The following is a 27,384-nucleotide window of genomic DNA, read 5'->3' on the forward strand; positions in this document are numbered from 1 at the left end:
TTGATTTAGGACTCAAATTGTCACTTTAGATCGAATTAGAGGTACAAGAACTTGGGAATTAGGTGGAAGGACAAGCAAGCTATTCTCTTTGCATTTGCTGATAGAATTATTTATCGTTTAATCTAACACGATAGAAGCATATTGTGGAAGTCATAAGTTAACGTGGACTTCCAAGTTGCCAAAATGGACTTGGATTTCCACAACTAAGCATGGTTTAGAAATCAAACAAATTGATATATAAATTTCATGTTCTTTCATGTTCTAGAATCTAGATGCCCTCGTTTATAAATTGCTAGTAAATTTTTATTTCTTGAAGACTCAATAAAGTCTTGATATTGCTTATTGACAGGAGGGTGCTTTCGTGTTCAAATTTGTAAAAACAAATCCCTTATTATTTATCTCTTTTTATCCTTAAACTTCTAAATTTATGAATATATTAATTTACCTGCTAAATTCATTCAGTTTATCAAATAATAATAATTTGATCATTTTGACTTTCACTCGTTCAATTCAGCTCATTTGACTCGATGCACAATTTTTATTTTTAAACACTTTATAAACTAAAATCCTTAGGAAACAAGAGGGCAAACTCCAAGCTGATGAAAAACGACCAAATGAAGGAAGAAATCCAACAATTTTTCCTTTTCTTCATAAGAATTGTCTCCATTTCCTAGCATATCCCACGGATATAGTAGCACAACAGTAGAAACAAGTTACAACTCTCACTAAAAAATTTTACATCATTCTGCGGGTGGAAGCTGAAGCAGCTCTCGAATACCTTCGCATACCTAAAATTCAACTTCATTACTATCATGAATATATACACAACTGAACTGAGCATATTTACTAAAACCTGGATCATATCAACAAAAAATAACACAATTACCGAACAATATTGTAATACTTTTTAAAAAATGGGTTTAAATGCTTTCCAATGAAGATGCAAGCACAAATCGAGAGTAGCAAACTCTTAGGTGAAGAGTTTAAGAAGATCAAATTACTAAATACATGACAAGGTAAACCATGATATAAAAGATACGTACCAACTTAATTTGTGCTTTGATGTTTGCAATAAGGTGTGTGTGCTCCTCTATCTGCCTGAGCAAATTCAGACACAACAAAGATATGCTTATCAGTTAAAAATAACGTCAACGTATAGAAGTAAAAATAAAGTCAACCTATACGGAAAGACCAAGGCCTTGTTTTCTTTTGTCGATCTAGTTGTATAAACTTGTTCATGAAAATTTTTCAACGTGTCAGAATCAGGTTTTGTCAAGATGAGAAAAGCAAGTTGCATCCTGATGCAATATAAGGATGAACTACATCATCCATCGAAATAAGCTTCAGGAGGCAGATAGTAATGCACCAAAACAGGTGACATTCAGGTTTGATGACAGTGTCAACTGCCATTCAGAGAAATAGAATGTTGACTTATAGATACCCTTCATCAAGCTTTCAAGATGAAATATTTGGCCTGGAACAAAGTATGGTCAATGTGAACCAAATGAAAGAAAAACAAAAGGTTGGCCTTTGAGGTTGAAAAAAATATATAAGATGAACATGTTTTGTTTTTGCTTCTTTTTTTTTTCAATTCCTCCTAGTTCATAAGTTTTTTGAATTATTAGAAATAGCAAGCAAAAGAGAAACAAATTGAGTGATAAAGGTAACTTACTTGGCTAACCTAGCCTCCCTCACTGATATGAATTCTAGTGCTTCTGGCAAAGTGAACTCCACATGAAAACCCAACCCGATATCTAAAAATATGTGGCTAGTTTCAGGTCTGCAAAACGAACAGAAGAAAAAAAAAATGTAAACTTTGAAAACATATCGTCCAGGGAAATATTTGGATTTATCACAGCTCCTTAATTATTTAAAATTCAATAAAACATGATAACTAGTCTGGATCTTCATATCATTAATAAGCTATATAATAAGTATTCATTTCATCAATCCGTTTTTGATGGAAACATAGCCAGTTTCCCATTCTATTTTACACAATACACTGAGCTTACTCAATAATCCCATAACTGAACTAACCCCGATACTATTTTTGTGTAGGACAAGATAGACTTCTGAACGGCCAATGCTCCTCAAAATAGTGGAAAATGCTTGTGATATTGAGTAACTCAATTTATAGCCAGATTCTATCAATAATTAGTGTCCCTTGTGCCGGATGGCTCGGGTGAGTTAAATTCCAACAAATTTGAATTTCCTTCGATAAAAAAAAAAGGATTTTATGATGAAGTTTTAGAAACTACTCCTTTGTGAGATTCTGATTGTCAAACTAATCTTCGTCAAGTTGAAGAGCTAAAATATTTAGTGTTGAAGTAGTTTGCAACTGTTATGAACTAAACAGGACAAGTACACTGCAAGCTGGACCCTATAAGAAATGTAACTTAGGTAAAAACAAGAATGTAAAAAATTTACACTTCTGCTTGGGCGTAAACTTCAGAACCCAGATTAACCATCGAACGAAGAGATGTCACATTATTCTTCTGTAAGCTTACAATATTCCTCTTCAAATCCGAGCTATTGTGATCATAGTCAAGTAAAACCAATAATAATAAGCGCAAACCACTATCCTGAATAAATAACATAGAATGGCAAAGGATACAAAACTTTCTGCTTTTCGATCACCTTGTCGCTGAAAAAAAAGGGCATAACAACCAATACAGGGATCAACAGGAATCAACGCTAGAAATTTAATTGAGAAAGAAAGAAAAAGAAAATACCGTAGAGTGATGGCATCAACGAGGTTGGGCTTGAGGCGCCGATCAACAAACTCCTCGAACTTCTGCACCTTCTCTTGCCGCACACGCATGTTCATCTCGTCCATGTCGACGTAACGGGTTCTTCTGGCTCTCTCGTGTTCAAAGTTTAGAAATTTTGGCCGGCCGGCCGGCCGAGAAGGAAATCAGGCAGGATGAAGGAAGTAATATGATAGCTGAACCGCCCCTTTAAAAATTTTATTCCTCAACGAATTATTCTCTAACAATTAGATCTCTACTAGTCCACCATTCAAATACTAACTCGGATTAGTATAGCACCCATCGGTGCACAGCCCGGGGGCGTATCCAAAATTCCAGTAAACGTGTCTTGCTTTAAAACGCCGTTCTCGGACGTTATAACGGCAAAAGAACAGATCGGAACATCCGGAACGAAACGGATTGGAAATGATTACCTCCGGATGAATTTGACAACGACGTCGGAGGAGCTCCGGCGTGGCCTGATCGGGCAACTCACGGGGCGGGCACGAGATCGCGAGGAGAAGAAGAAGAAGAAGGCGGCTGTGGCGGTTTAGGGTTTAGGCGCGTGAGACGTGAGAGAATACGGACGCTAATAGAAATTTAGAACTCAGAACTTAGATTTTAATAAATAAAATTCATTTTCTAAAAAATATAAATATTTTAAAATATAATATAACATAAAATCATGTTAACTTTTTAAAAAATCTATATAATCATATAAATTTATTTTTTATTAACTATTAACTATATTATTATTAATTTCCTAAATAAATTAAACTAAATTAAATTTTAATTATTTAGCATTATTATCAGCCCCTCTCTCTCTCTTCTCTCTCTCTCTCTCTCTCTATATATATATATATATATATATATATATATAATAGATTTATTACTTATTTTTATTGATGCGGATATAGCTAATGGCAAATGAATGATTAGGAGAAGGGAGAGGGGTAGTTTTATCTTTTGGGAGGTTAAGGGTTTGTATTGAAAAAGTGGGCACTGTTCACCCGATGAAGGGGCGCTGGTTTCTTCGCCGCCAGCCCTCGCACGCAGGTTTGCTGGCCAGCGTCGACGCCGGTTCGTGCTTTGGTGGTCCGCCGTCGACACCGAGGGGCTTCTGCTCTCGCTGCCGCCGCTGGAAAGTTCCGTCGGCGGTGCTCGCCTCCGGGCCATATCCTTTCCTTGCACTCGCTGCTCCGCCTTCTCAGCGCCAACGTGGTCGACGCCGTCGATCCACCAGTGCCGACGCCTCTTGCTCATCATCTCCTCTGGACTAGGGCTGCTCTTCATTCACGCTGCCGACACCAGCAGAGGACACGCGGTCGCGCTACCTCCTCTCACTGTCGCTACAGTGACGCCTCTCTTCTTCCCTCGCCAGAAGCCTCATCGTGGACCTAGCTGCCTCGCCTCTTATCCTCTCGCCGGAAGCCCCCTCCGGTAGGGGTTTCCTTGTGCCCGACCATCACGGCAGAAGCGTACACAGACGGTACCTGCGCTGCCTCCGATGCTTGCCATGCCCATTACTAGCAGCCCCTCGCCCTCATGCACGAGGGCTCTCATCCGTGTGTTAATCCAGCGGGCGTTGGCATCCCTGTGAGCGTTGTCGCCCTTGCCAGTCGCTGTCGCCATCCTTGGCGCCACTTCAAGCCACTGCTGCCCAATTCAGCGGCCTCGCTTCTAGTGGCCGTTACCGCCTTATGATGCCACCTTCACCGCCGCCCTCCAAGGTTTGTATTATACTCTGCGTGTGTGTTCCGGCCATCGAGCCATTTAGTTAGTGACATTATACGGCTTGTGTGCCGTGCGACGGCCTACGAGCCGCTATCGCATCCGGTCTACGTGCCGTCTCTTTGGACTCCGACTGCATTAGATTCCATGTCGTCGCTCGCAGATCCAGCTCCTCAGCTGACTCGCATCCATCCATCCGAGGGCGCCCCCCCCCCCCGGGGCCAGGGTACGTCGTCGTATTTATTTTGCATTTATTTTATTGTCCTATTATTATGTGAATGCTTATCTGTGCGCGGGACCCACCTCGAGCATCGAGGTACTAGGGATCAGGGCAACTCGGTCACTGGTTGCAGGTGTGGTTGACCAGAAGACATTGGACGATTTGGTCAACACAAGAGACAGCTCATCAGCCGAGTCATGAGAACGCGGTCAACCTTCCAGACACGTCACGCCGATAGGTCCATCTTCTCAGCTTCCCGACAGGATCATTTATTATTATGTTATTTAGTATTTTAGACATATCTTCATGGGCTAGTACATGATTAAATATTTAATATGGATTGATGCTATTAAAAAACAATGAAGATGGTAGGATGGGAATGTGACTTTAAAGTTGACGCAGTGAGAACTCCATGTAGCCTTGTAATACAAAATTATCAGTGTCGAGTCGGAAAGGAGTTATCGGTGTTGGCCCTCCGACGCTCAAGTCAATCTCCGACGAGCTTAAAAAATAGAAAATTGTAGCTACAGGATGTAGAAGACGAAGTTACGCATACCTCCCCTTGTAGGTGGAAACCCCTTTTATAGTGTCACTATAGAATCCATGACCGCATCTCAAATCATAGACACATTTTCTCAGGTATCCTAAGAAAAGACAAGTCAAAAAAATATCTCTGACATCATTCCTTAAGCAGTCATCCTTTGATGTAAAGCTTGGAAGCTTCTAAAGTACTATACATCTATTAGATATGCCCTACTGTCAGCGACATAAACTCCCAAAAGGATATGATAAGATATTTGATGGGGGCACGCGTAATCGACCGAAGCCCGCTTGGTAGTGTCCTTAGGGTCTGCCGACTCTTTTTTTCCCTTGCTTTCTTATCGTCGTCGATTATCCCGCTTTGACTGGGCACGGAGCCCGGTCAGTGAGACCAAATGCTGCATAGCTTTCTTTGTTGTTGGAGGGCAATTTTGCCCAGCCAGAGAGAGACGACTTACTTGTCTCCTAAGCTAGTACCATCCACTTAGTAGTACCCGTTCCGCTCGGCCATTCTTAGTCCAATCGACCGGCTTAGATACCCCGATTGACTTTGTCTTCCACGTCAGTCGATCTTCTTATTTTAACCTTTTTTTTTACGGGACCCCTCATCATTACCGGATTATAGATTATTTTCATAATTCTTAAATTACCCATACTCTAAATATAAATTTAAATTTTAAAATTTTCATTAAGTCAAACTTCTAAATATTATTATTGAATAATAATTATTAATTTTTTAATATATCCTCACCACGACCGTTTCGTAAAATGATATTAAAGATGAAACGATAGAATCGTGACAGTTATCATGACACAAACCATGCATATAAGTATCACTGTCACGCCTCAGGTAATCCCTACCAGAAGAAATTTCGACAGCATCTCCCCTGTACGGATGACAATCTGAGACTTATATACATAGCCCTCAGAGCTCACACTCATCAAGCAACACGGCTGGTATATATCAAACAAAACTAAAACCTGTTGGATCGTGAAACGTCGATAGAGGGGGGGTGAATATCGATTCAAAAAACAACGAGTATAAACGCAGCGGAATAAGAAAATTGAATACAGTGGATTTACTTCGTTCGGAGCCTGTGACGACTCCTACTCGAAGGCCCGTACTCCGTGAATACTTTCGTTGGGCAATTCACTAGCAATTCGAAATATAGATTACAAGTTAAGTACAATATTGCTAATAAGGAAAAGTTACCGACAATAAAAAGACTTAGAACAGAAAGGAAAAGCTTGTCGGTGATCGCAGCGCAGCAGGAGCACAAGGAAGCAGATTCTTCGTTCTGAGAGTTGTTGTTGGTGCAAGGTGCACCAGAATCAAACCTGAGTTTTGATGTTGTCAAAGGTTCAAGTTAAGTCTTGTTATGATTTGATGATTTGGCTAAGCGTGCAGGTTATTTACTCAATCAGGAAAGCCCTAGTCATGGCCAGACAGTAAAGTCCAAACAGGTCTGGAGGACCTAACGTTGGCAGGTAGGTTGAGGTAAATAACTGAGGAGCGATAGTGAAGTCGGGTTCCTGAAGGGAACAACCTAAGGTCGATGATCCAACTGAAGAAACCGGGAAGGTTTCTGTTGGAGCAATCTGGGTATCCTAGGTTTTGATGTTTGGGCAAAGGTTTAAGTTATGTTTATTGTTGTATTTGATATGCATTGTGAGTGTGCAGGATACAGGTACAACAAGGAAAGTCCAAGGGTGAGTCTTGGCGGTGTAAGTCCAAGCATGTAATCTTGGCAACGTAAGTCTAAGTGTGATCTTGGCAAAGGAGGAAAGTCCAAGGATGAGTCTTGGCGGTGTAAGTCCAAGCATGTAGTCTTGGCAACGTAAGTCCAAGTGTGACTTGGCAATGGATGAAGTCCCGGAGGTGCGACCTCTTGGCAAAGGAAGACCCGACAACAATGACAAGGCCGATGGAAGCTCCAGAAGGCAAGACGTGAAGGATGGGAAGACATCCGAGGGACGTAAGGCTGATAGAGGAGGCTAGAAGGCTAGGTCTAGGTTGGTCGGGCTAGAACGAGTGCTGAGTGAATGTACTCGGGGTAAAATTCCAAAATCAGGGGTACTGTAGCAGTACTGTAGCGTTACTGTAGCAGTCGACTGGTGGTTTCATCAGTCGACTGGTGCAGTCGACTGGTAGCGAACAGAGGGTTGGTATCAAGCCGTTGGGCTGCAACGGTCGAATTTCCACGAAGGGCAGTCGACTGCATGTTTTGGCAGTCGACTGGTAGGCGGGGTTTTCTAACCCGTGGCCTATATAACCAAGCATTGGAAGCTTGGTTGAAGTTGACGAAATTAGTGGTGGTTAACCCTAATTAGAGTCTCCAATTGCCCTAGTGATCTAGCGTGCTTGTACGAGGTTGTGGCGAGGTTTCTCCACCCACAAGGAGCTACGCGAGCTAGCTGGAAGTTCTCCGGGGAATCATCCACCGACGGATCGGGATCGTCCACCTTAAGGACAGCCGTGGAGTAGAAGCTTTATCTCCGAACCACGTTAAATCAACGTGTTAGGTTTGCTTTCTATTGTTAGTGTTTATGTTATATTTCCGCTGTGCACACTAACCATTGTAGGAAGCGAAGATTTGGGTGAGAAGCTATTCACCCCCCTCTAGCGGACGTCAAGGTCCCAACAAGTGGTATCAGAGCAAGGTGAGCTCTTGTTGGACTAATTGCCAAGAGAGCGACTAGAGGAAGAAGATGGAGTCAGAGGGACCTCTCGGATGGGACATCCGAATCCCACCTCCATACGAGCGCGAGGACTTCGACTATTGGAGGAAGCGCATGGAGATATGGTTCCAAATGAATTGGAACCAATGGATTGCGTTGGAGGAACCGTTTAAAGCTCCAACGGACAAGAAGGGAAAGCGTCTTCGACGTAGATATTGGACCGATGAGCAAAGGGAGCAATCGGAGACGGACAAGGAGGTAACTAGAATTTTAATTAATTTATTACCTCCTAATGCGATATTGAATGTAGGTGAATACGAGAATGCAAGTGACCTTTGGAAAAAGGTAATTGCGCTTCATGAGGGTCCTACACAAATCCAAGAACAGGAGGAACCCAAGGGGAAGGACTCATTGGTCCAAGAAGAGAAGGACCAATCGAATGTTGACACGAGCTCAACATCCGAGGAGGAGAAGGAAGATGAGGAGGTATCATCCACATCTTCAAGGGAGGAAGAAGTGGAACCGTCCACATCTTCAAGTGAAGAGGAAGAAGAGCAATCCAAGGAAGAGGAGATCTTGGAAGCTCAACCCTCCACCTCAACTACCAAGAAGAGCACAAAGGATCACATCAAATGCTTTGAGTGTAGTAAGATGGGGCACTACAAGAGTAGGTGTCTTCGCTCAAGAAGGTAAAGGAGGTAAACCCTAAACTCACTAAAGTTAATTTGGAAACTAATGTGAGTTATAGGAAGAAGAAGGAGAAGAAGCACATTAGGTGCTTTACATGTGGTGAGTGGGGTCACTACCACACAAAGTGCCCAAGGAGAGGAGAGCTCAAGAAATTGACGTACTTGAAGAAATGGGAAAAGAAGAGGAGCACAAGTCAAGGGGGAGCTTCAAAGGTAAAAGGGAAGGTAATCCCTATTTTGAAGCTTGATCCAAGCTCTAATTCTTATATGCTTGTTAGAAATAATATAGATTATTTACCCAAGCATAATCATGGATTTAGGTATAATGATAGGAATAGGGTTAACACGGTAGATAACCCTAAGAAATCATACACTAAGGGTAGACCTATTAAGACCCAACCCACTTTGCCTAAGGGAAGAAAAGTGGGTGAAAACCTAAGCATTAATCCCAAAAAAGGGAGACATATTCCTAGGAAGGTGGGTAGGTCTAGGCATGTCCAAGGTGGACATGTTGACTTTAGGGTTAGAATCCTAGAATTAGAAAATCACGTCTTGAAGGCAAAGCTTGAGGAAATGGAGAAAGTCCTAGAGAGGTTCATTACTGGACCTAAAGGACTTGACATGTATTTGGGTAGTCAAAGACCTAAAAATGTCAAATTAGGTCCCTCCAAGACCAAAAGGAGGTCAAGTGCTAAAGTAGCACATGACATTGGTAAGGGAGGTGTGACCAAGGACAAGGGAGAGTCATCCAAGGTCAATAAGAAGGAATATGCTAGGGTGGCATATAATTATGGCAAGGATGGGATGTCCAAGGTTAAGGACAAGAAGAAATTAACCAAAGACAATGTGTCTAAGGTTAAGAATGTGAGTTTTGTAGGACAAGTGTCACCCGAGGTGCACCGAAGTGGCCTAGCCATAGTGGATGAGTCACCAAAGGAGGTGACTAAGGTTAAGATTCCTAAGGTTAGGAAGAGCCTTTGGGACCCATGGTAGATGGGTTGTCAAATGTGCCAAGTGGTTAGGAGACAGACTTAAGCCTCTAACCTAGTGGGTTGGCACAATTGGGATATGTTTCGTGCATGGAAATATGAATTGGGTTCATATTGCATGAAAATTAGTTTTTGATGTATATATGTCATATAAACTAATGCTAGGGATGCATTATGGTTTAGCATGGGCAGATACATCAAGAGGAAGCCAAAACTAGGACTTTAGGTTAAGGTTCAATTGAACCATTTAGCTAGTTTTAAATTTTATGTCAATCTTGGGATCTGTGATAAATATATTTATATATATATTTTTCCCAAGTAGACATGGATAAAATAGACCTCTCCACAAAATTTAGGATTTTTTGGAGGTCTGTGGAATTTTTGGCGCATTTCTGAAAATGGGTAAAAAAAGACTAATTTTTGCCCAAAAAGAGTAACAGTCGACTGGTACAGTTACCGGTCGAACAGTAATTTTCAGCACAGAGGACCTCTGTAAGCTCATTTTGACAAGGTCAGTCGACTGCTGGTTTTACCAGTCGACTGGTAACACTGTTCATGAGCACAGAATGTCTCTGTAAGCTCATTTTGACGATGGCAGTCGACTGATACTTATAGCAGTCGACTGATACGGTCTGAAAATATTTTTCAAGCATTAGAAAATGACCAAAAGAGTGGTGAACATGTATGTAATCTTATGGGGGATTAATACATGATGTTTATGGTCATTAGAGGTCAAATAGTCCAATAATTGGGATATTGTTGGAGCTCTTTTTGATGTATGGCAAAGGGGGAAAAGTTTAAGTTTAAGTGAGAAACTTACATACCTTTGCAAGAAATCCTAGCTCAAGTGGGAGCTTAGGTGAAGGGGGAGCGATTGCTCATTTATTAGCAAAAGGGGAGAAGTTTACCTTTGCAAGAAATCCTAGCTCAAGGGGGAGCTTAGGTGAAGGGGGAGCCTAGGATTAGGTTCCATGATTTATGCATGTGTAGATTACATATATTTATTTGCATATGTATTGCTATATTGTTTCCCTAACTTAAACGGGTTGCCAAACATCAAAAAGGGGGAGATTGTTGGAGCAATCTGGGTATCCTAGGTTTTGATGTTTGGGCAAAGGTTTAAGTTAGGTTTATTGTTGTATTTGATATGCATTGTGAGTGTGCAGGATACAGGTACAACAAGGAAAGTCCAAGGGTGAGTCTTGGCGGTGTAAGTCCAAGCATGTAGTCTTTGCAACGTAAGTCCAAGTGTGATCTTGGCAAAGGAGGAAAGTCCAAGGATGAGTCTTAGCGGTGTAAGTCCAAGCATGTAGTCTTGGCAACGTAAGTCCAAGTGTGACTTGACAATGGATAAAGTCCCGGAGGTGCGACCTCTTGGCAAAGGAAGACCCGACAACAATTACAAGGCCGATGGAAGCTCCAGAAGGCAAGACGTGAAGGATGGGAAGGCATCCGAGGGACGCAAGGCTGATAGAGGAGGCTAGAAGGCTAGGTCTAGGTTGGTCGGGCGAGAACGAGTGCTGAGTGAATGTACTCGGGGTAAAATCCCAAAATCAAGGGTTACTGTAGCAGTACTGTAGCAGTCGACTGGTGGTTTCATCAGTCGACTGGTGCAGTCTACTGGTAGCGAATAGAGGGTTGGTATCAAGCCGTTGGGCTACAACGGTCGAATTTCCACGAAGGACAGTCGACTGGTAGGCAGATCGGGATCGTCCACCTTACAGACAGCCGTGGAGTAGAAGCTTTATCTCCGAACCACGTTAAATCAACATGTTAGGTTTGCTTTCTATTGTTAGTATTTATCTTGTATTTCCGCTGTGCACACTAACCATTGTAGGAAGCGACGATTTGGGTGAGACGCTATTCACCCCCCCTCTAGCGGACGTCAAGGTCTCAACAGTTTCCAAGTTGAGATCAAGACAGTCCTAATTGTTATACTCATGTATATTACTATTCATGTATTATAACTGTGCTAACTTTGTTTTGCAGGAATATTATTGTTATATCGAACTAACTTTGTGTTGTAGAATCATATGACCCCTTGGACTTCAAATGGTCATAACTTTTGACTCAGAACTCAGAATCAGGCTTTGTCAGCGGCCACGTGACCAGCACTCAAAAACCTTCAATTTACCAAGGGTTCAGTCTACTGAATAGGAGGTTCAGTCGACCGATCAAGGCATTTTATCGGGCGACCGAAAAAAGGTTCGGTCGACCGAACAGGCAAATTTGGCAAAATAGTCCAGGATCGCAAACATGGTATCACAGCATGATCGGTCGACCAAAAATGAGGTTCGGTCGACCGAACCAATAAAAGCATTAATGGAGCATTAAGTGCGAATCTCGGCGAGAAGGGAAATTCACCGTTCGGTCGACCGAACAAGGTTATCGGTCGACTGAACCATTAAAGATCAGTTAATCTCAGCACAGAAGGAATGGAGCGGGTTCGGTCGACCGAACCCAAGGATCGATCGATCTAACGTCGAAGGTTCTTGTAAAAGAGAGCTCGAGGTCCAGGGCTTAGGCAGACTGTTTGGGTTCGAAGTCAATCTCTGTGCTAGCTGCTATTGTTCGTGCTACTGCTCTACATCTCTTCTACACACAAGCAAGTGTCGACCGAGCTTCAACTTTCACATACTGTCGGTATACTTTACTTTTGTATTACACTTAAACTCATATAAGATAGTAGGCTTGTTACTATCTTATATTATTGTATTTTGTACGCATTACTTCTTTCCAAGGTTTTCGGGAAGAAGAATCTTAGTGGATTGCTCATCGGTGCAGTCAAGGACTGCGAGCCTTCGAGTAGGAGTCGAGCTAGGCTCCGAACGAAGTAAACGAACTTGTCTCTTTATATTTTCCGCTGCTTACTCGAATTGCTTTAAAATACGAAAAGAAAAGTTTTTAAAAGAGCGCGATATTCAACCCCCCCCCCCCTCTATCGCACTTTATCGATCTATCAATTGGTATCAGAGCCTCGTTAGCTCTGAAATTACTTAACCATTTTTCATAGCACTTTTAAAACTTTTTCTTTTCACTTATTCCTTTTCTTTTTCTTTTAGAATTATTTTTTTCTTATATCTTTTTCCCGCACTACTAATCCCAAGACGAGAGTCTTGGAAATTCTTTTTGTTTCTCAACTTTTGGTGCAAGAACAAATGACACAATCCGAGGGGTATTCGATCGTGCGTCCTCCGCTATTCGATGGAAGCGATTTCCCATACTGGAAAAAGAGGATGGAAGTTTTTCTCAAAACAGACATTGATCAATGTCTCATTATCCAATGCGGCTATACATCACCAGTCAACAATCCAGAGGAATGGGCAGAAGAAATAAAGAAGAAAGTACAAATTGATTCAAAGGCACTCAACACTTTACAATGTGGATTATCAAAAGAAGAATTAAAACGAGTCGGCTCCTTCGAGAATGCAAAAGAGTTGTGGGATAACTTAGTCAAACTACATGAAGGGACAAATGAGACAAAGGTAATAAAGCGTGATCTTTTATTAAATTCATTACTAAATATTAAAATGGAAGATGATGAGTCAGCAAGTCAACTACACATGAGGATTAAGGACATCCTTAATGGACTACATATCTTCAGCCATCAACTCGAGAATCGTGATATCATCAGGTATACACTTAACTCATTCCCTCGAAACTCCTTATGGACATCTATTATAGATGCCTATAAAGTTGCGAAGGATCTTTCCATTATTAAATTAGACGAACTATTTTGTGAATTAACATTACATGAGCAGACTAACTTGAGTCAAGCCAAGAAAGGGTTAGCTTTGTATGCAGGGCCAAACAAGGAAGCTAAGCCTCGAACAAAACCAGAACCAAAGCACTTGAGTCATATAGCATTTATGGCAAAGACTGAAGAGTCCGAATCCGAGTCTGAATATGAGTATGAATCAAAGTCTGACGACGAGTCTGAGATAAGCCATGGATTTGCATCAGTTTCAAAAGGACACGATAAGGTAACTTTTAATTCGAAGTCTGAAATGTTGAAAGTAATTAAATGCTTGTTTAAAAAATTAACAAAATCCGAAAAACAAAATAACTTGCTACTTAAGGAAATATACCACCTTAAGGAACAAGTTAACTTGAGTAACTCGACTAATCAAGTTCAAGTTGGAACTTCGACTCAAGTTACAAAACTTGAGGAAGAAAATTCCAACTTGAAAAGACAAGTCGAGCAACTCAAGGAAATGTTGGAAAAGTTCGAACTGGGATCCAAGTGTCTAAATATGGTACTTGGGTCGCAACGAGCCGTGTACAATAAATCAGGACTTGGCTACAACCCTAAACAAACAAACAAATCATATTTGTCTTTAATTAGTCAAAAAGATAGAAGTCAAGTCCAAGCATGGGTCCAAACAAAATTTTTAATCAAACAAATTGAACCAAATCTATACTTGGTCCCTAAGAGTCAAATCTATTACTTAGATAGACCTTATCTAAGCTATGACTCAGGGGGAGCAAGTAGAAAAATAATACAACCAACTTGATTAATCAAACTCAATACTTAGGACTAGGTTTATTTCTGCTTAGAACGGTTAGATAAAAAGGTTTACCAAACCCTATAACATAGCCTCGGAATGGATTGGGATGATAGTACGTCAAGGAAGCTTTGTCGATGGCATGTCTAGGATGAATATGGAATTCTACCTGGTGCACTAGACTTAGTGGATCTGACCGAAGCTACCCCAGTCAAACATGGGCTAGTTAGACCAAAATTTAGTATTAAGTTTTTTGGGCGGGAACAGTTTGGAAAGCCTTCAGCAAGTGGTCTAATGATATCCAAGTAGGTCGTATGCCTCGCCACTGAACTGAAAGCTTATCCTTATGACGCCTGCTTGATTAACCCAAAGCTAAGTTTGAATCTAACATGGGTTCAATAACCTTTCTCGAATAATTAATTACCAAACTTTAATTCAAACTTACATTCAAAATTAATTATCAAACCTTACTATTTTAAACTTTTTAAAACTTATTAAAAGAATTATTTTAAACTTTTTAAAACATTTTAAAACTTATTAAAAAATTATTTCAAACTTAATTAAAATTATTTTAGAACTTATTAAAAAATTATTTAAAACTTAATTAAAATTATTTAAAACTTAATTAAAATTATTTTAAAACTTAATTAAAATTATTTTAAAACTTATTTTAAATTATTTTAAAACATAATTAAAATTATTTTAAAACTTATTCAAAATTATTAAAAAAAACTATTTTAAAACTTAATTAAAATTATTTTAAAACTTAATTAAAATTATTTTAAAACTTATTTAAAATTATTTTAAAACATAATTAAAATTATTTTAAAACTTATTTAAAATTATTAAAAAAAATTATTAAAAAACTTAATTAAAATTATTTTAAAACTTAATTAAAATTATTAAAAAACTTAATTAAAATTATTTCAAAACTTAATTAAAATTATTAAAAAAACTTAATTAAAATTATTTTAAAACTTATTTAAAATTATTTTAAAAAATTATTAAAAAAACTTAATTAAAATTATTAAAAGACTTAATTAAAATTATTTTAAAACTTATTTAAAATTATTTAAAAAAATTATTAAAAAAAACTTAATTAAAATTATCTTAAAACTTAATTAAAATTATTAAAAAAACATAATTAAAATTATTTTAAAACTTATTTAAAATTATTAAAAAAAATTATTAAAAAACTTAATTAAAATTATTTTAAAAAAAATTATTAAAAAAAACTTAATTAAAATTATCTTAAAACTTAATTAAAATTATTAAAAAACTTAATTAAAATTTTCTTAAAACTTAATTAAAATTATTAAAAAACTTAATTAAAATTATTTTAAAACTTATTTAAACTTATTAAAAAAATTATTTTAAAACTTAATTAAAATTATTTTAAAACTTATTTAAAATTATTTTAAACTTAATTAAAATTATTTTAAACTTAATTAAAATTATTTTTAAACTTAAGTAAAATCATTTTCAACTTAATTAAAATTATTTTAAACTTATTTTAAACTTAATTAAAATTATTTTAAAACTTATTTAAAATTATTAAAAAATTATTTTAAAACTTAATTAAAATTATTTTAAAACTTATTTAAAATTATTTTAAACATAATTAAAATTATTTTTAAACTTAAGTAAAATCATTTTTTAACTTATTTAAAATTATTTTAAACTTAATTAAATTTATTTTAAACTTAATTAAAATTATTTTAAACTTAATTAATATTTTTTAAAACTTAATTAAAATCATTTTCAACTTATTTAAAATTATTTTAAAACTTAATTAAATTGATTTTAAAACTTATTTAAAATTATTTTAATCTTAATTAAAATTATTTTCGACTTAATTAAATTAAACTTTAATTTATACAATAAATTATAAATTAAATAAATCAATAAATTTTTAATCTCAAACCTAATTTATTTTAATTCAAACAATAATTAAATCATTAATTTGAAATTAATTAAATTAACTTTACAAATCTAATTAACACAAAATTCAAAATAATCGAAATTTAATTCTCAACTTAATCAATTAATTTATAAATTCTCTAATTTAATACGTAAATTAATTCACATTTAAATAATCTTAATCTAATCTAATTAAAAATCAACATTAATTAATTTTAATCAATTAATTATTAAGTTGCTTTAATTAATCTAAAATTGATTAACAACTTAAACTAATCACCGTATTTTATTTTAATTAATCTTAATCAATTCAAAACTAACCTTAATTAAGTTTAACTTAAATAATTAACTAAATTACTCCAAAACGTTGGTCTAACATATATTTTTCATATCTCGCTTGGACTTTAGATTATTTAATTAAGGGGGAGTTTTTTAAATAAAATTATTTTAAAACTTATTTAAAATTATTAAAAAATTATTTTAAAACTTAATTAAAATTATTTTAAAACTTATTTAAAATTATTTTAAACTTAATTAAAATTATTTTTAAACTTAAGTAAAATCATTTTTTAACTTATTTAAAATTATTTTAAACTTAATTAAATTTATTTTAAACTTAATTAAAATTATTTTAAACTTAATTAATATTTTTCAAAACTTAATTAAAATCATTTTCAACTTATTTAAAATTATTTTAAAACTTAATTAAATTGATTTTAAAACTTATTTAAAATTATTTTAATCTTAATTAAAATTATTTTCGACTTAATTAAATTAAACTTTAATTTATACAATAAATTATAAATTAAATAAATCAATAAATTTTTAATCTCAAACCTAATTTATTTTAATTCAAACAATAATTAAATCATTAATTTGAAGTTAATTAAATTAACTTTACAAATCTAATTAACACAAAATTCAAAATAATCGAAATTTAATTCTCAACTTAATCAATTAATTTATAAATTCTCTAATTTAATACGTAAATTAATTCACATTTAAATAATCTTAATCTAATCTAATTAAAAATCAACATTAATTAATTTTAATCAATTAATTATTAAGTTACTTTAATTAATCTAAAATTGATTAACAACTTAAACTAATCACCGTATTTTATTTTAATTAATCTTAATCAATTCAAAACTAACCTTAATTAAGTTTAACTTAAATAATTAACTAAATTACTCCAAAACGTTGGTCTAACATATATTTTTCATATCTCGCTTGGACTTTAGATTATTTAATTAAGGGGGAGCATCAACATCATTTCAAAACCAATCTTTCCTAGAATTTTTCAAAATTCATATTTTCAAAACTTATTTCTTTTAGACTTATGGATTTTAAAATATATTTCAAAATTCTCTTTCCAAAATATTTTAAAAATTATATACTTATTTTCCTAAAAAGTATAAATGTTCTTGATTAAAAATATTTTTTTTGCTTCAAAATTTCTTCTTCAAAATTTGACTTAGATTTTAAAAAAAAAAAAAAATCTAAAGACTAATTTAAAAACTTAGTTCACTATTTTCTCTTAAAAAATTTTCTAACTTCCAACGTTTTTCTTCGATAACTTTTCAAAAATACATTTTCAAATAGTTTTAACTTAATAATTCAAATCTCAGATATTTTACGGAATTTGTTTTTTTAAAAAAACCTTTTTTTACTATTATTTTCAAACGAATAACTTCTAACTTATATTTAGAAAACCTTGATTTCAAAAATTTTCAAATGAGTTTTCTAACTCAAACTTAGTTTTTCTCTTAAACTACTTCAAACATGTTGTTTGGTATTACCCTTATTTTTGATGTGTGTCAAAGGGGGAGAGATAGTAAATTTAGGAGGAGTTATTGAACTCAGGGGGAGAGTTAAATGTTTGTTTAATTAACTCTGCATGTTTTAAACTTAACTAAGAACCTTGGTTGCCAAACATCAAAAAGGGGGAGATTGTTGGTGCAAGGTGCACCAGAATCAAACCTGAGTTTTGATGTTGTCAAAGGTTCAAGTTAAGTCTTGTTATGATCTGATGATTTGGCTAAGTGTGCAAGTTATTTACTCAACCAGGAAAGCCCTAGTCATGGCCAGATAGTAAAGTCCAAACAAGTCTGGAGGACCTAACGTTTGGCAGGTAGGTTGAGGTAAATAACTGGAGGAGCGACAGTGAGGTCGGGTTCCTGAAGAAACTGAGAAGGTTTCCAATCAAGACAGTCCTAACTGTTATACTCATGCATATTACTATTCATGTATTATAACTGTGCTAACTTTGTTTTGCAGGAATATTATTGTTATATCGAACTAACTTTGTGTTGCAGAATCATATGACCCCTTGGACTTCAAATGGTCATAACTTTTGACTCAGAACTCAGAATCAGGCTCTGTCAGCGGCCACGCGACCAGCACTCAAAAACCTTCAATTTACCAAGGGTTCAGTCGACTGAACAGGAGGTTCAGTCGACTGAACAGGAGATTCAGTCGACCGATCAAGGCATTTTATCAGTCGACCGAAAAAAGGTTCGGTCGACCGAACAGGCAAATCTGGCAAAATAGTTCATGTTCACAAACATGGTATCACAGCATGATCGGTCGACCAAAAATGAGGTTCGGTCGACCGAACCAATAAAAGCATTAATGGAGCATTAAGTGCGAATCTCGGCGAGAAGGGAAATTCACCGTTCGGTCGACCGAACCATTAAAGATCAGGAATAGAGCGGGTTCGGTCGACCGAACCCAAGGATCGGTCGACCGAACGTCGAAGGTTCTTATAAAAGAGAGCTCGAGGTCCAGGGCTTAGGCAGACTGTTTGGGTTCGAAGTCAATCTCTGTGCTAGCTGCTATTGTTCGTGCTACTGCTCTACATCTCTTCTACACACAAGCAAGTGTCGACCGAGCTTCAACTTTCACATACTGTCGGTATACTTTACTTTTGTATTGCACTTAAACTCATATAAAATAGTAGGCTTGTTACTATCTTATATTATTGTATTTTGTACGCATTACTTCTTTCCGAGGTTTTTGGGAAGAAGAATCTTAGTGGATTGCTCATCGGTGCAGTCAAGGACTGCGAGCCTTCGAGTAGGAGTCGAGCTAGGCTCCGAATGAAGTAAACGAACTTGTCTCTTTATAGTTTCCGCTGCTTACTCGAATTGCTTTAAAATACGAAAAGAAAAGTTTTTAAAAGAGCGCGATATTCACCCCCCCCTCTATCGCACTTTATCGATCTATCAGTTGTGTCTTTGAAGCTTGCTCACCCCCTCCTTTTATAGCCCTTTGGAGGGGTCTCCAGAGTTTATCAGATCCCAAAAATTCGGATCATATGAGGAGAGTTCGAATCTGGCTGATCCGAGTCGTCTCCAACTACTTGTTTGACATAGTCATCTTCCGAAGGTCATAACTTTTGACTCCGAACTCGGAATCAAGCTCTGTCAGTTACTACGCGTGCAGAATTTGAAGCTCTACATTTGTATCTACAAAATAGAGTTAGAAAAATATATGTATAGACATTTTATATAGATTTATGAGTTAGGTCCTGTCTTCCCGAGACCAGAACCTAATCAGGGTCTCAATTTAGGGATCCAAAATGGACCTAAACTGGACCGACGTCTACTGTCCCTTAACTGGGATGCGTCCTCACAGTCACTCTCCTCTAGTGACTTACCTTTACTTACCTGCCAGACGTTCGGTCAGCCCGTCGACCTAGTTGGACTTCGTGCCAAGCGTCCGGTCAGCCCGTCGACCCACTTGGACTTCGTGCCAGCTATCTGGTCAGCCCGTCGACCTAGCTGGACTTCTCACCAAGCGTCTGGTCAGCCCGTTGACCCGCTTGGACTTCGTGCCAGACATCCGGTCAGCCCGTCGACCTGTCTGGACTTAGCCTGCATACTCAATCAAAGCATTAGATAACGACAAACCTAACTTAACCTATTTGTCATTCATCAAAACCTGGGTTAAATCGTTAGTGCTAACCGCACCAACAATCTCCCCCTTTTTGATGGAATGACAACCTGGTTAAGTTAGTGAAAACATATGCAAGAAGAAACAAGTAACAACGTGTATTTATGTGATTTTTAAGTTAGTTTGTATTTTCAGTTTGGTTTAGCTAACTTAACCACCTAACCCTCCCCCTTTGGCATTCATCAAAAGTAAGCATGGATTAAGTAAGTATAAATACAGACTTCAGACAAAGTAAGAAATAATGTCAAGTTAATCTGGGGGAGTTTAAAACATAGATTATTTTACTTTTATTTCTTAAGTCTTTGAAAAAAAACTAAGTCTTGAAAGATAGCTGATTTATAACTTTGTAATTTTGAAAGATAGCTAATTTTTCAAGTATAGTTTTTAAGGCAAAGTTAAAAATTCAAGTTTTCAAACATAAGTTTTAAAAAAAAATCACTTTCTAAAATAATTTTCAAAACTAAGTTGATAGTAATTTTCAAAACTAATTTTGTCAAATCAAATTGTCAAAATTAAGTACGACCAATTTTTCAGAACTTGATTCAGGGTTATTTTCAAAACGAAGTGAAGTTAAATCGAATTCAAACATTATGAAAAACGATTTTGAACTTTACTTTTAGTTTTCAAAGTTTGTCACAACTAATTTTGGTAAAGTAAGATCACATTTTTGGAATTAAAATCAAAATAATGTTTCAAAATGAAGTAGTAGGAGTTTTTAAAATAATTTTGTAAAATTCTTTTTCCAAAATTAAATTTTCAAAGTTTAACGTACTAATTTCAAAACCATGATTTAAAATATTTGAAAAGCTTAGTTTTCAAAGACTAAGTAGAATCGAATTTTCAAAAACTGAGAAGATATTTGATCCTGTCCGAATGCTGAATCAACGGACGCTGGGCACGTGGCGCTCCCGGCTGCTGACGTGGATCTTCGACTGATTGCAAGAACCTCCGGCGAACCTGCACAGAAGCCGGGCCGGGAAGGGGTTCCCGGCGGCGACCCTCCGACGCTCAAGTCAGGCAAGCAAACGGTGAAGAAAGTGGCTCCAGAGGTCTTGAACGCGTACCTCCGGCGAAGTATGCGGTTCTTTATATAGAGCGGTGAAAGAGCTCCTACACGTCCACCGAGGCGCGTGCGTGTCCGCAGCCCATACCTCGGCATGTGTCTATCAGAAAGCTTACCTGACGCCATACTGCTACAGTCCACTCATGTCTTCGATGGGACAACAGAACACCTCGTTGTCAGACTTGGAGTATGGCCTAGCCATAGGACTTGACGGCTATCAGAAGATGTTCCTGTCCTTCTTTACCCACCACCGGCCGGGACGTCCGTCCGGCCGGCTGGACGAAGAGCGTCGTCCGGACGGCCCTCATCCCCTGCGCCGGTCGGGCGGCACGCCCATCACGTCCCTCCTGTCGTTTGCATTGATATGCTGGGGAGACTTCCGGGCGGGTGCTACGTAAGGACTGTTAGTAGTATGTCACCTTCTCTTAGGTCTTCCGCTCGGCTCTTAGCTATTGTTTCAACTGAGCGTCGGAACCCCGACCCCTGTCAGGGCACCTTTTACTGTTGGATGCTCATCGGTTGGCCGATCGGTCTATCCTTTTCTCCCAAGTCCGGTCGGCTCACCCTTCTCCGGTGGACCCCCCGGCCCTTTGATCTCCACGTGGCGTTGACCCCTCGCAATGGGGTCCTCTGCCTTGACCACCGGATCACTTGCCTTCCCCTCGAGTCTAGTCGAAGGAGGCGAAGTCCGACTAACTGGACTGTCGATCTGATCGAGTGACGACCGATACCTTAGTCCGCTCGGGGTGGCTAATGGATGCTCAGCCGTTCGGCGATATCTCGCCCGTGCCTTGGAATTTATGCCGAAGCTTCTGTTAACCACGTGCGTTAACCCATAACTTGTTGACACGTAGCTGCCTTTCTCTTGTCAGGGTATGGCGGTGGCATCACATCCGATGGGACAGCCGCCGTTTGAAAGGAACGGCTGGATGATGACCTCGTTATCGACGACCTGGATCGGACGGTGGAAATTGATCGCTGCCGCCCTTATAAAGCTCCCGACCCCTGCTCTTCGCCGCATTTCGACCTCCTCATTTCCAGACATCCCGCTGCTCCTCTTTTCGCCGGCGACCTTGCGTTTCAACTCTCCGACGACTCCACAACTCCTTTCGATCATCTCCTTTGCCCGTAAGCCTTCCTTTCCCTTGCTGCCTCCTTTTTTTTTTCTCTATTAGGTATCTTTTTCATCATCTTGCCATCTTCCCTAGTTTTATTTCTTTTTCCATCCATTCCGCGTTTATTCCCGACCCTATACCATGACCAGTACCTCACAGCCGACCGGCGATGCTCCTGGTCTTTGGTATTCGACCATGGAAAGTCGGTTCGACGAGGAGGACGCTTTGCGCCTCACTCGAACCTATAATCTGCCGCTCGACCACCACATTGTAGTAGCTAACCCCACCGACCGGCCACACGAACCACTGCCCGACACTGTTCTGTTCTTCCGAGACCAATTTTTGGCCGGGCTACGCTTTCCACCCCATAAGTTCTTCTTATAAGTCTGCAATTATTTTCGCATTCCGCTCGGCCAGGTAGTCCCTAATTCCATTAGGCTACTGAGCGGGGTGATAGTTCTCTTTAAACTGAACGACATCCCCCTCGACCCTAAGATTTTCCACTACTTTTTTTATCCCAAGCAAGCCGAGTGGGGCACCTTTGTTTTCCAGTCTAGGATAGGTTTCGTCCTCTTTGATAACATGCCGAGCTCCAACAAACATTGGAAGGAGCATTTTTTCTATGTACGTTTTCCCGAGCCGCCAACCTTCCGTACCAAGTGGCAGACGGCGATGCCAGCGCAACCGGAGCTCGGCAAATTTAGAGGTGACGTGGCCTACCTTCATGCAGCCGAACGGCTGGTTGGTCAGCGTTATCATTTTGACAAGCTGCTCCTTCCGGGAGTAATGCACATATTCGGCTTGTCTTCTACCCCAGCCGATCTGCCTTGCAGCATGAGTAAGTTCCCTTATCTTCCCGTTTATTTTGTTCTAACTGATTTATTTTTTGCTTTTGCAGCTGAAGTTATATGGCGCGCCAAGGCTACCGAAAAGCTCAAGCTGAAGGCCGCCAATATTGAGGCGGTAAAGGATAGGGAGGTCGTCGAGCGGGGCTCGGCTTCAGCTGGTCCGGCCAGCGAAGAAGGTGAGGGGACACCAACTGTCCCCGAAGCTTTAGACGCCCCTGCTTCTCATGACGAGGCCACGGGCGACATAGAACCCTCGGCTCAAGCCGAGGTAGAGGGCCGTTCGGCAGATGACGTTACTCTGGCAACTCGGAAGCGCAAACAGCCGGAGGCAACCTCTCAACCGATTCCATCCGATGAACCGCAATCCGGGCGGGGCGACGAAGCTCTAGTGTTGTCCGGGACGGTTTCTATTGAGAGTACCCCGACGCCGCTCGGCTCTCCAAGGGCAACCTCTGAGGTGTCGCCCTCCAGTCCTCCAAGAACGCTGCGACGTATTAAGCGATTGGGCGACCGTCCTTCCTCCTCCGCCGGTGAGCCGTCCGGCAAGGCTACTGCTTCTAAAGGTGATCCGAGCGGTCCGAAATTGATAAAGACCGTCTTGCGCCTCCCGTCTGAAGAATACATGGCAGCCGCTGATCGGCCTATCGTCCTCGAGCAGCAAATCACACTCACGGTTCCCCTCGCCAAAGCTTGGGAGGATGCTCGTCTTCAGATCGCCATGATGACCCCTGGTCAGCTCGGCGACAGCAATCTACAACAGGCGACCGGGGTATGTTGTCTTGCTTTGTTGGTTATTTCGGCTCGAGCTTCTAACCTGCTCATATTCGTTCGCAGAACTGGGTGGAGCAGATTGCCATAAGCAATCGCCTGGCCGAACTGGAGGACGAACTGAAGAAGCTCAAGGCTGCGGGGGACAGCAGACAATCGACGACCGCTCTGGAGAAGGTCAAAAGGTTGCTGGAAGCTGAGCGGGGTAAGACTTCCGGATTGACAAGCGAGGTTGCCCGCCTCGAAGCCTTATTCAAGCAGCGGGATAAAGAAGTAAAGACCGCGATCGCTCGGAAGCTCAAGGCCATTGATGATATGGACTTGATGAAGGTGGAGAACCGGGGGCTGGAACAACGGGTGAAGGAGCTAGACGCCTCACTAACTGCCGAGCGGGAGGGTCGCTCCGCCGATCGGACCAAAGCAGAAGAAGCCTTGCAAGATCTTCAGGCTGCCCTGGATGCTTCCCAGACCGCTCTCAAGGATTACCAAAATGGAGAGCCCGGTCGATCGGCAGAGGTACGCAAAGCCTTCGTCCTCTCGGACGAGTTTGGCGAGAAATTTACCGACAAGCTCTCCTTGACTTTTGAGGAGGCAATCAAAGTGGCGGTGGAATACATGAAGAACAAAGGCCATGCTCCTGCCGATCTGTCCGTCCCTGCCGAAGACCTGGCGACCATGATGGGCTCCATCCCTGACCATCTTTTTAATTTTGATGACTAAGAATCTATCTGTGAGGCTATTTTGTAATTTTTCTGTATCCGTGCCGGTCGGGGCATGTAGGTCCCTTTGGAGGCCGGCAAGAGGGGAGGGGTGAATTGCCCTACAAAATAAAACAAAAACCCTTCTCGGATATTCAACTAACTTAAAAGAACTTGTAATTAAAAAAGCAGAGACTAATTAAAACAGAAAATAGACACAGAGGAATTACTTGGTTTGCAATCAGAGGATTGCTAATCCAAGGCAAAGAAAGCGCACTATCTGATTCTCCTCTGGGCGGAGTAGCCTCTTACAGCGTTGAATGTACAAGAAGAAGAGTAAAGCACACAGAAGTTGATTACAAGTTCGTCGTTCTGATTAATTGATTTGCTTCTGGACCAAGGCTATATTTATAGCCTTGGTCGGGGCGCCTGGAAGGGTTCCGGGCGCCCTGGGGTTTATCCCCAATGTTCAGATCGAGTTTGACTCGATCTGGTCAAAAACTGGCGCCCCGGATGGTTCCGGGCGCCCCGGACCCCAAAAGTCAACTCTGGTTGACTTTTTCCGTCTGGTCGCTCTGCTTCAGCTCGTCTCGGTCCGGGTCTTCTGTTCCGGCTCCACTAGCTTGGGTGATCTCGGCCATCCGGAATAGGGCTCACCCGAACCCATGTTCCGGCCTTCTCCTCGAGCAGCCTTCCTTCCCGGTTTCTCGTCCCTCGAACGCCGCGCACGTTCTTCTCGTCCACCGGTGTACTCTTCCGCGGACACCTCGTCCCTCGGACGCACCGAGCCCGTCGGCTCTCTCCCGTGCCGTCCTTCTAGCTAGCCGCGTCTTCCGCTCGACTTCCTGTGTTCCTAAGTTCCTGCACACTTAGACACAAGGGTTAAACAACGCAGGACCTAACTTAACTTGTTTGATCACATCAAAACACCTCGGGGTTCCAACAATCTCCTTTTGATGTGAGCAACCCAAGTTAAGCTAGGGAAAAACAGATGCAATAAAAACAATTTATTTGTAATTAAGTCCAAAGATATTTCATAAAAAAAGTTTATATACCTCCCCCTAGACTTAACATTCTTCTCCCCCTTTGATCACATTAAAAATAGGGGTTCTTTAAACAAGTCTAAGGTAAAAAAAATTTAAGTGAATTTTCATAAAACTTTTTAAGGCAATTAATATTAATTTCTAAGGCAATGTTTCAAAAAATTTAACGTGAATTTTTATAAAAGATTTCTAAGGCAATTTTCAAAGAGAAATGTCTAAGACAGTATTCATAGAAAAATTCCTAAGTTTAAAAAAATATCTAAGTTAATTTAAAAAGATTTAAGTCAATTTCCAAAAAGAATTTCTAAGTCAATTTTCAGAAAATTTCTAAGTCAATAATTTTCAGAAATTTTCTAAGTCAATTAAAAAAAAATTAATTTCAAAAAAAATTATTATAAATTAATTTTAAATATATAAATTGAATAACTCTTTTAAAGCATTAGGTAAATTAAATTAATGCTTTTTCAGTTAGTCAATTAAACTTTTCATTTCGATACTTGGCTTCCAGGTCGTGGCGAGGCACTAGGCCTTCTTGGTTATTGGAGCAACAACCACTTCCTTAGACAAAGCCTCATAATGAAATTAGTCGTTTAATTTCCTTGCTGAAAATGCTAAGTTAAATTAAACATGTTTTTGGAATCCAGTAGAGGTTCCTACCTACAGGGTTAACCAAGTATTTCCTAGGTACATAGATTTTTGATATATTTCTAATTTGACTTTGATGAAATCTATAATACCAATTTAAACTCTATAATTTCTAAAAGTAGAAATATTTGAACTTTTATATTTTTTCAATCTTTCTATTTCTTCTTTTAGTTTTTCATTGTGAATTTTCAATTTATCAAAATCCTCTATTAGACATGATTTTGCTAAAATTCCTTTTGTTTCCAAAATTTCATTTTTTAATTTGGCATTTTCTTTTTCTAATTTATACATGGATTTAGTCATTAATGCCAGAGTAAAGTTGATCAGGGGGTAAGAGGCATACCTCACTTACCATGTCAGACTTAAAGCCTGAATCTCCCCCTGCTTCGCTGCCTTCATCCGAGGTCGCTCCCTCTTCATCGTTGCTCGATTCTGATATACTTTGTCCATCGTAGCTTGCCATCAGTGCTATCCCGGCGTATTCTTGAGCTTCTGATTCAGATGAAGAAGTGTCATCCCAAGTTGCTTTTAGGTTGTGTTTCTTGGGAGACTTCCTTTTGTCCTTTTTGAGTTCTGGGCAGTCTTCTCTTATGTGTCCCTCCTTCTGACACTGGTAGCATCGCACCTTTCTTCCTCCTTTTTGATTCTTTTTATTCTGCATTTTAAATTTATTAGACCTAAAGAATTTTTTAAAATTTCTTACCATGTGCGCTTCTTGATCGTCTTCGGAGTCTGACTCGAGTTCATCCTTCTGAGTTGTGTTCAGCGCTATAGTCTGGGTTGTATCCTTTGTCGTTCCTGCACATCTAGTTTCGTGTAATTCAAGAGTAGAAAAACATTCCTCTAATGTACTTACCTCCAGGTCCTTTGAGATGTAGTAGGCGTCGATGATTGACGTCCACTCTGGAGTTCTGGGAAAGGCGTTGAGTGCGTAGCGTAAGGCGTCCCGATTTGTTACCTTTTCACCGAGGTTCTCGAGACCAGTAACTAGTTCTTTTACCTTTGCATGTAGACCGGCTACTTTATCACCTTTCTCCAAGCGGATGTTCATTAGTTTGTTTCGGAGGATGTCCCTTCTAGCGAGCTTCGCTTCGGATGTGCCTTCGTGGAGTTCTAGAAACTTATTCCAAAGTTCTTTAGCTGATGAGTAGCTTCCGATGCGGTTTACTTCCTGAGGCGGTAATACGCTTAGCAGGTGATGTTCCGCACGGCTGTTTGCTACGAACTCAT

At 39.2% G+C, this 27,384-nt stretch overlaps 1 protein-coding gene and 1 long non-coding RNA gene across 2 annotated transcripts; one reads left to right on the top strand and one right to left on the bottom strand.

The window, feature by feature from the left end:
- Window positions 1–615: 615 nt before the first annotated feature.
- On the bottom strand, window positions 616–3,348 carry LOC121975126 (protein UXT homolog). The gene is made up of 6 exons (XM_042526553.1): window positions 2,733–3,348; window positions 2,615–2,644; window positions 2,428–2,529; window positions 1,673–1,780; window positions 1,044–1,098; window positions 616–788 (listed from the first exon to the last, which is right to left on the bottom strand). The coding sequence occupies exons 1-6, from the start codon at window positions 2,834–2,836 to the stop codon at window positions 741–743; spliced, it is 447 nt and encodes a 148-aa protein (XP_042382487.1). The 5' UTR covers window positions 2,837–3,348; the 3' UTR covers window positions 616–740.
- Window positions 3,349–3,608: 260 nt separating this feature from the next.
- On the top strand, window positions 3,609–5,058 carry LOC121975140. The gene is made up of 2 exons (XR_006110275.1): window positions 3,609–4,477; window positions 4,642–5,058. It is a non-coding gene; the product is annotated as an uncharacterized LOC121975140 (long non-coding RNA).
- Window positions 5,059–27,384: the final 22,326 nt, after the last annotated feature.

Source organism: Zingiber officinale, chromosome 1B, assembly GCF_018446385.1.
Source record: "Zingiber officinale cultivar Zhangliang chromosome 1B, Zo_v1.1, whole genome shotgun sequence".
In the NCBI taxonomy this organism is placed as follows: Eukaryota; Viridiplantae; Streptophyta; class Magnoliopsida; order Zingiberales; family Zingiberaceae; genus Zingiber; species Zingiber officinale.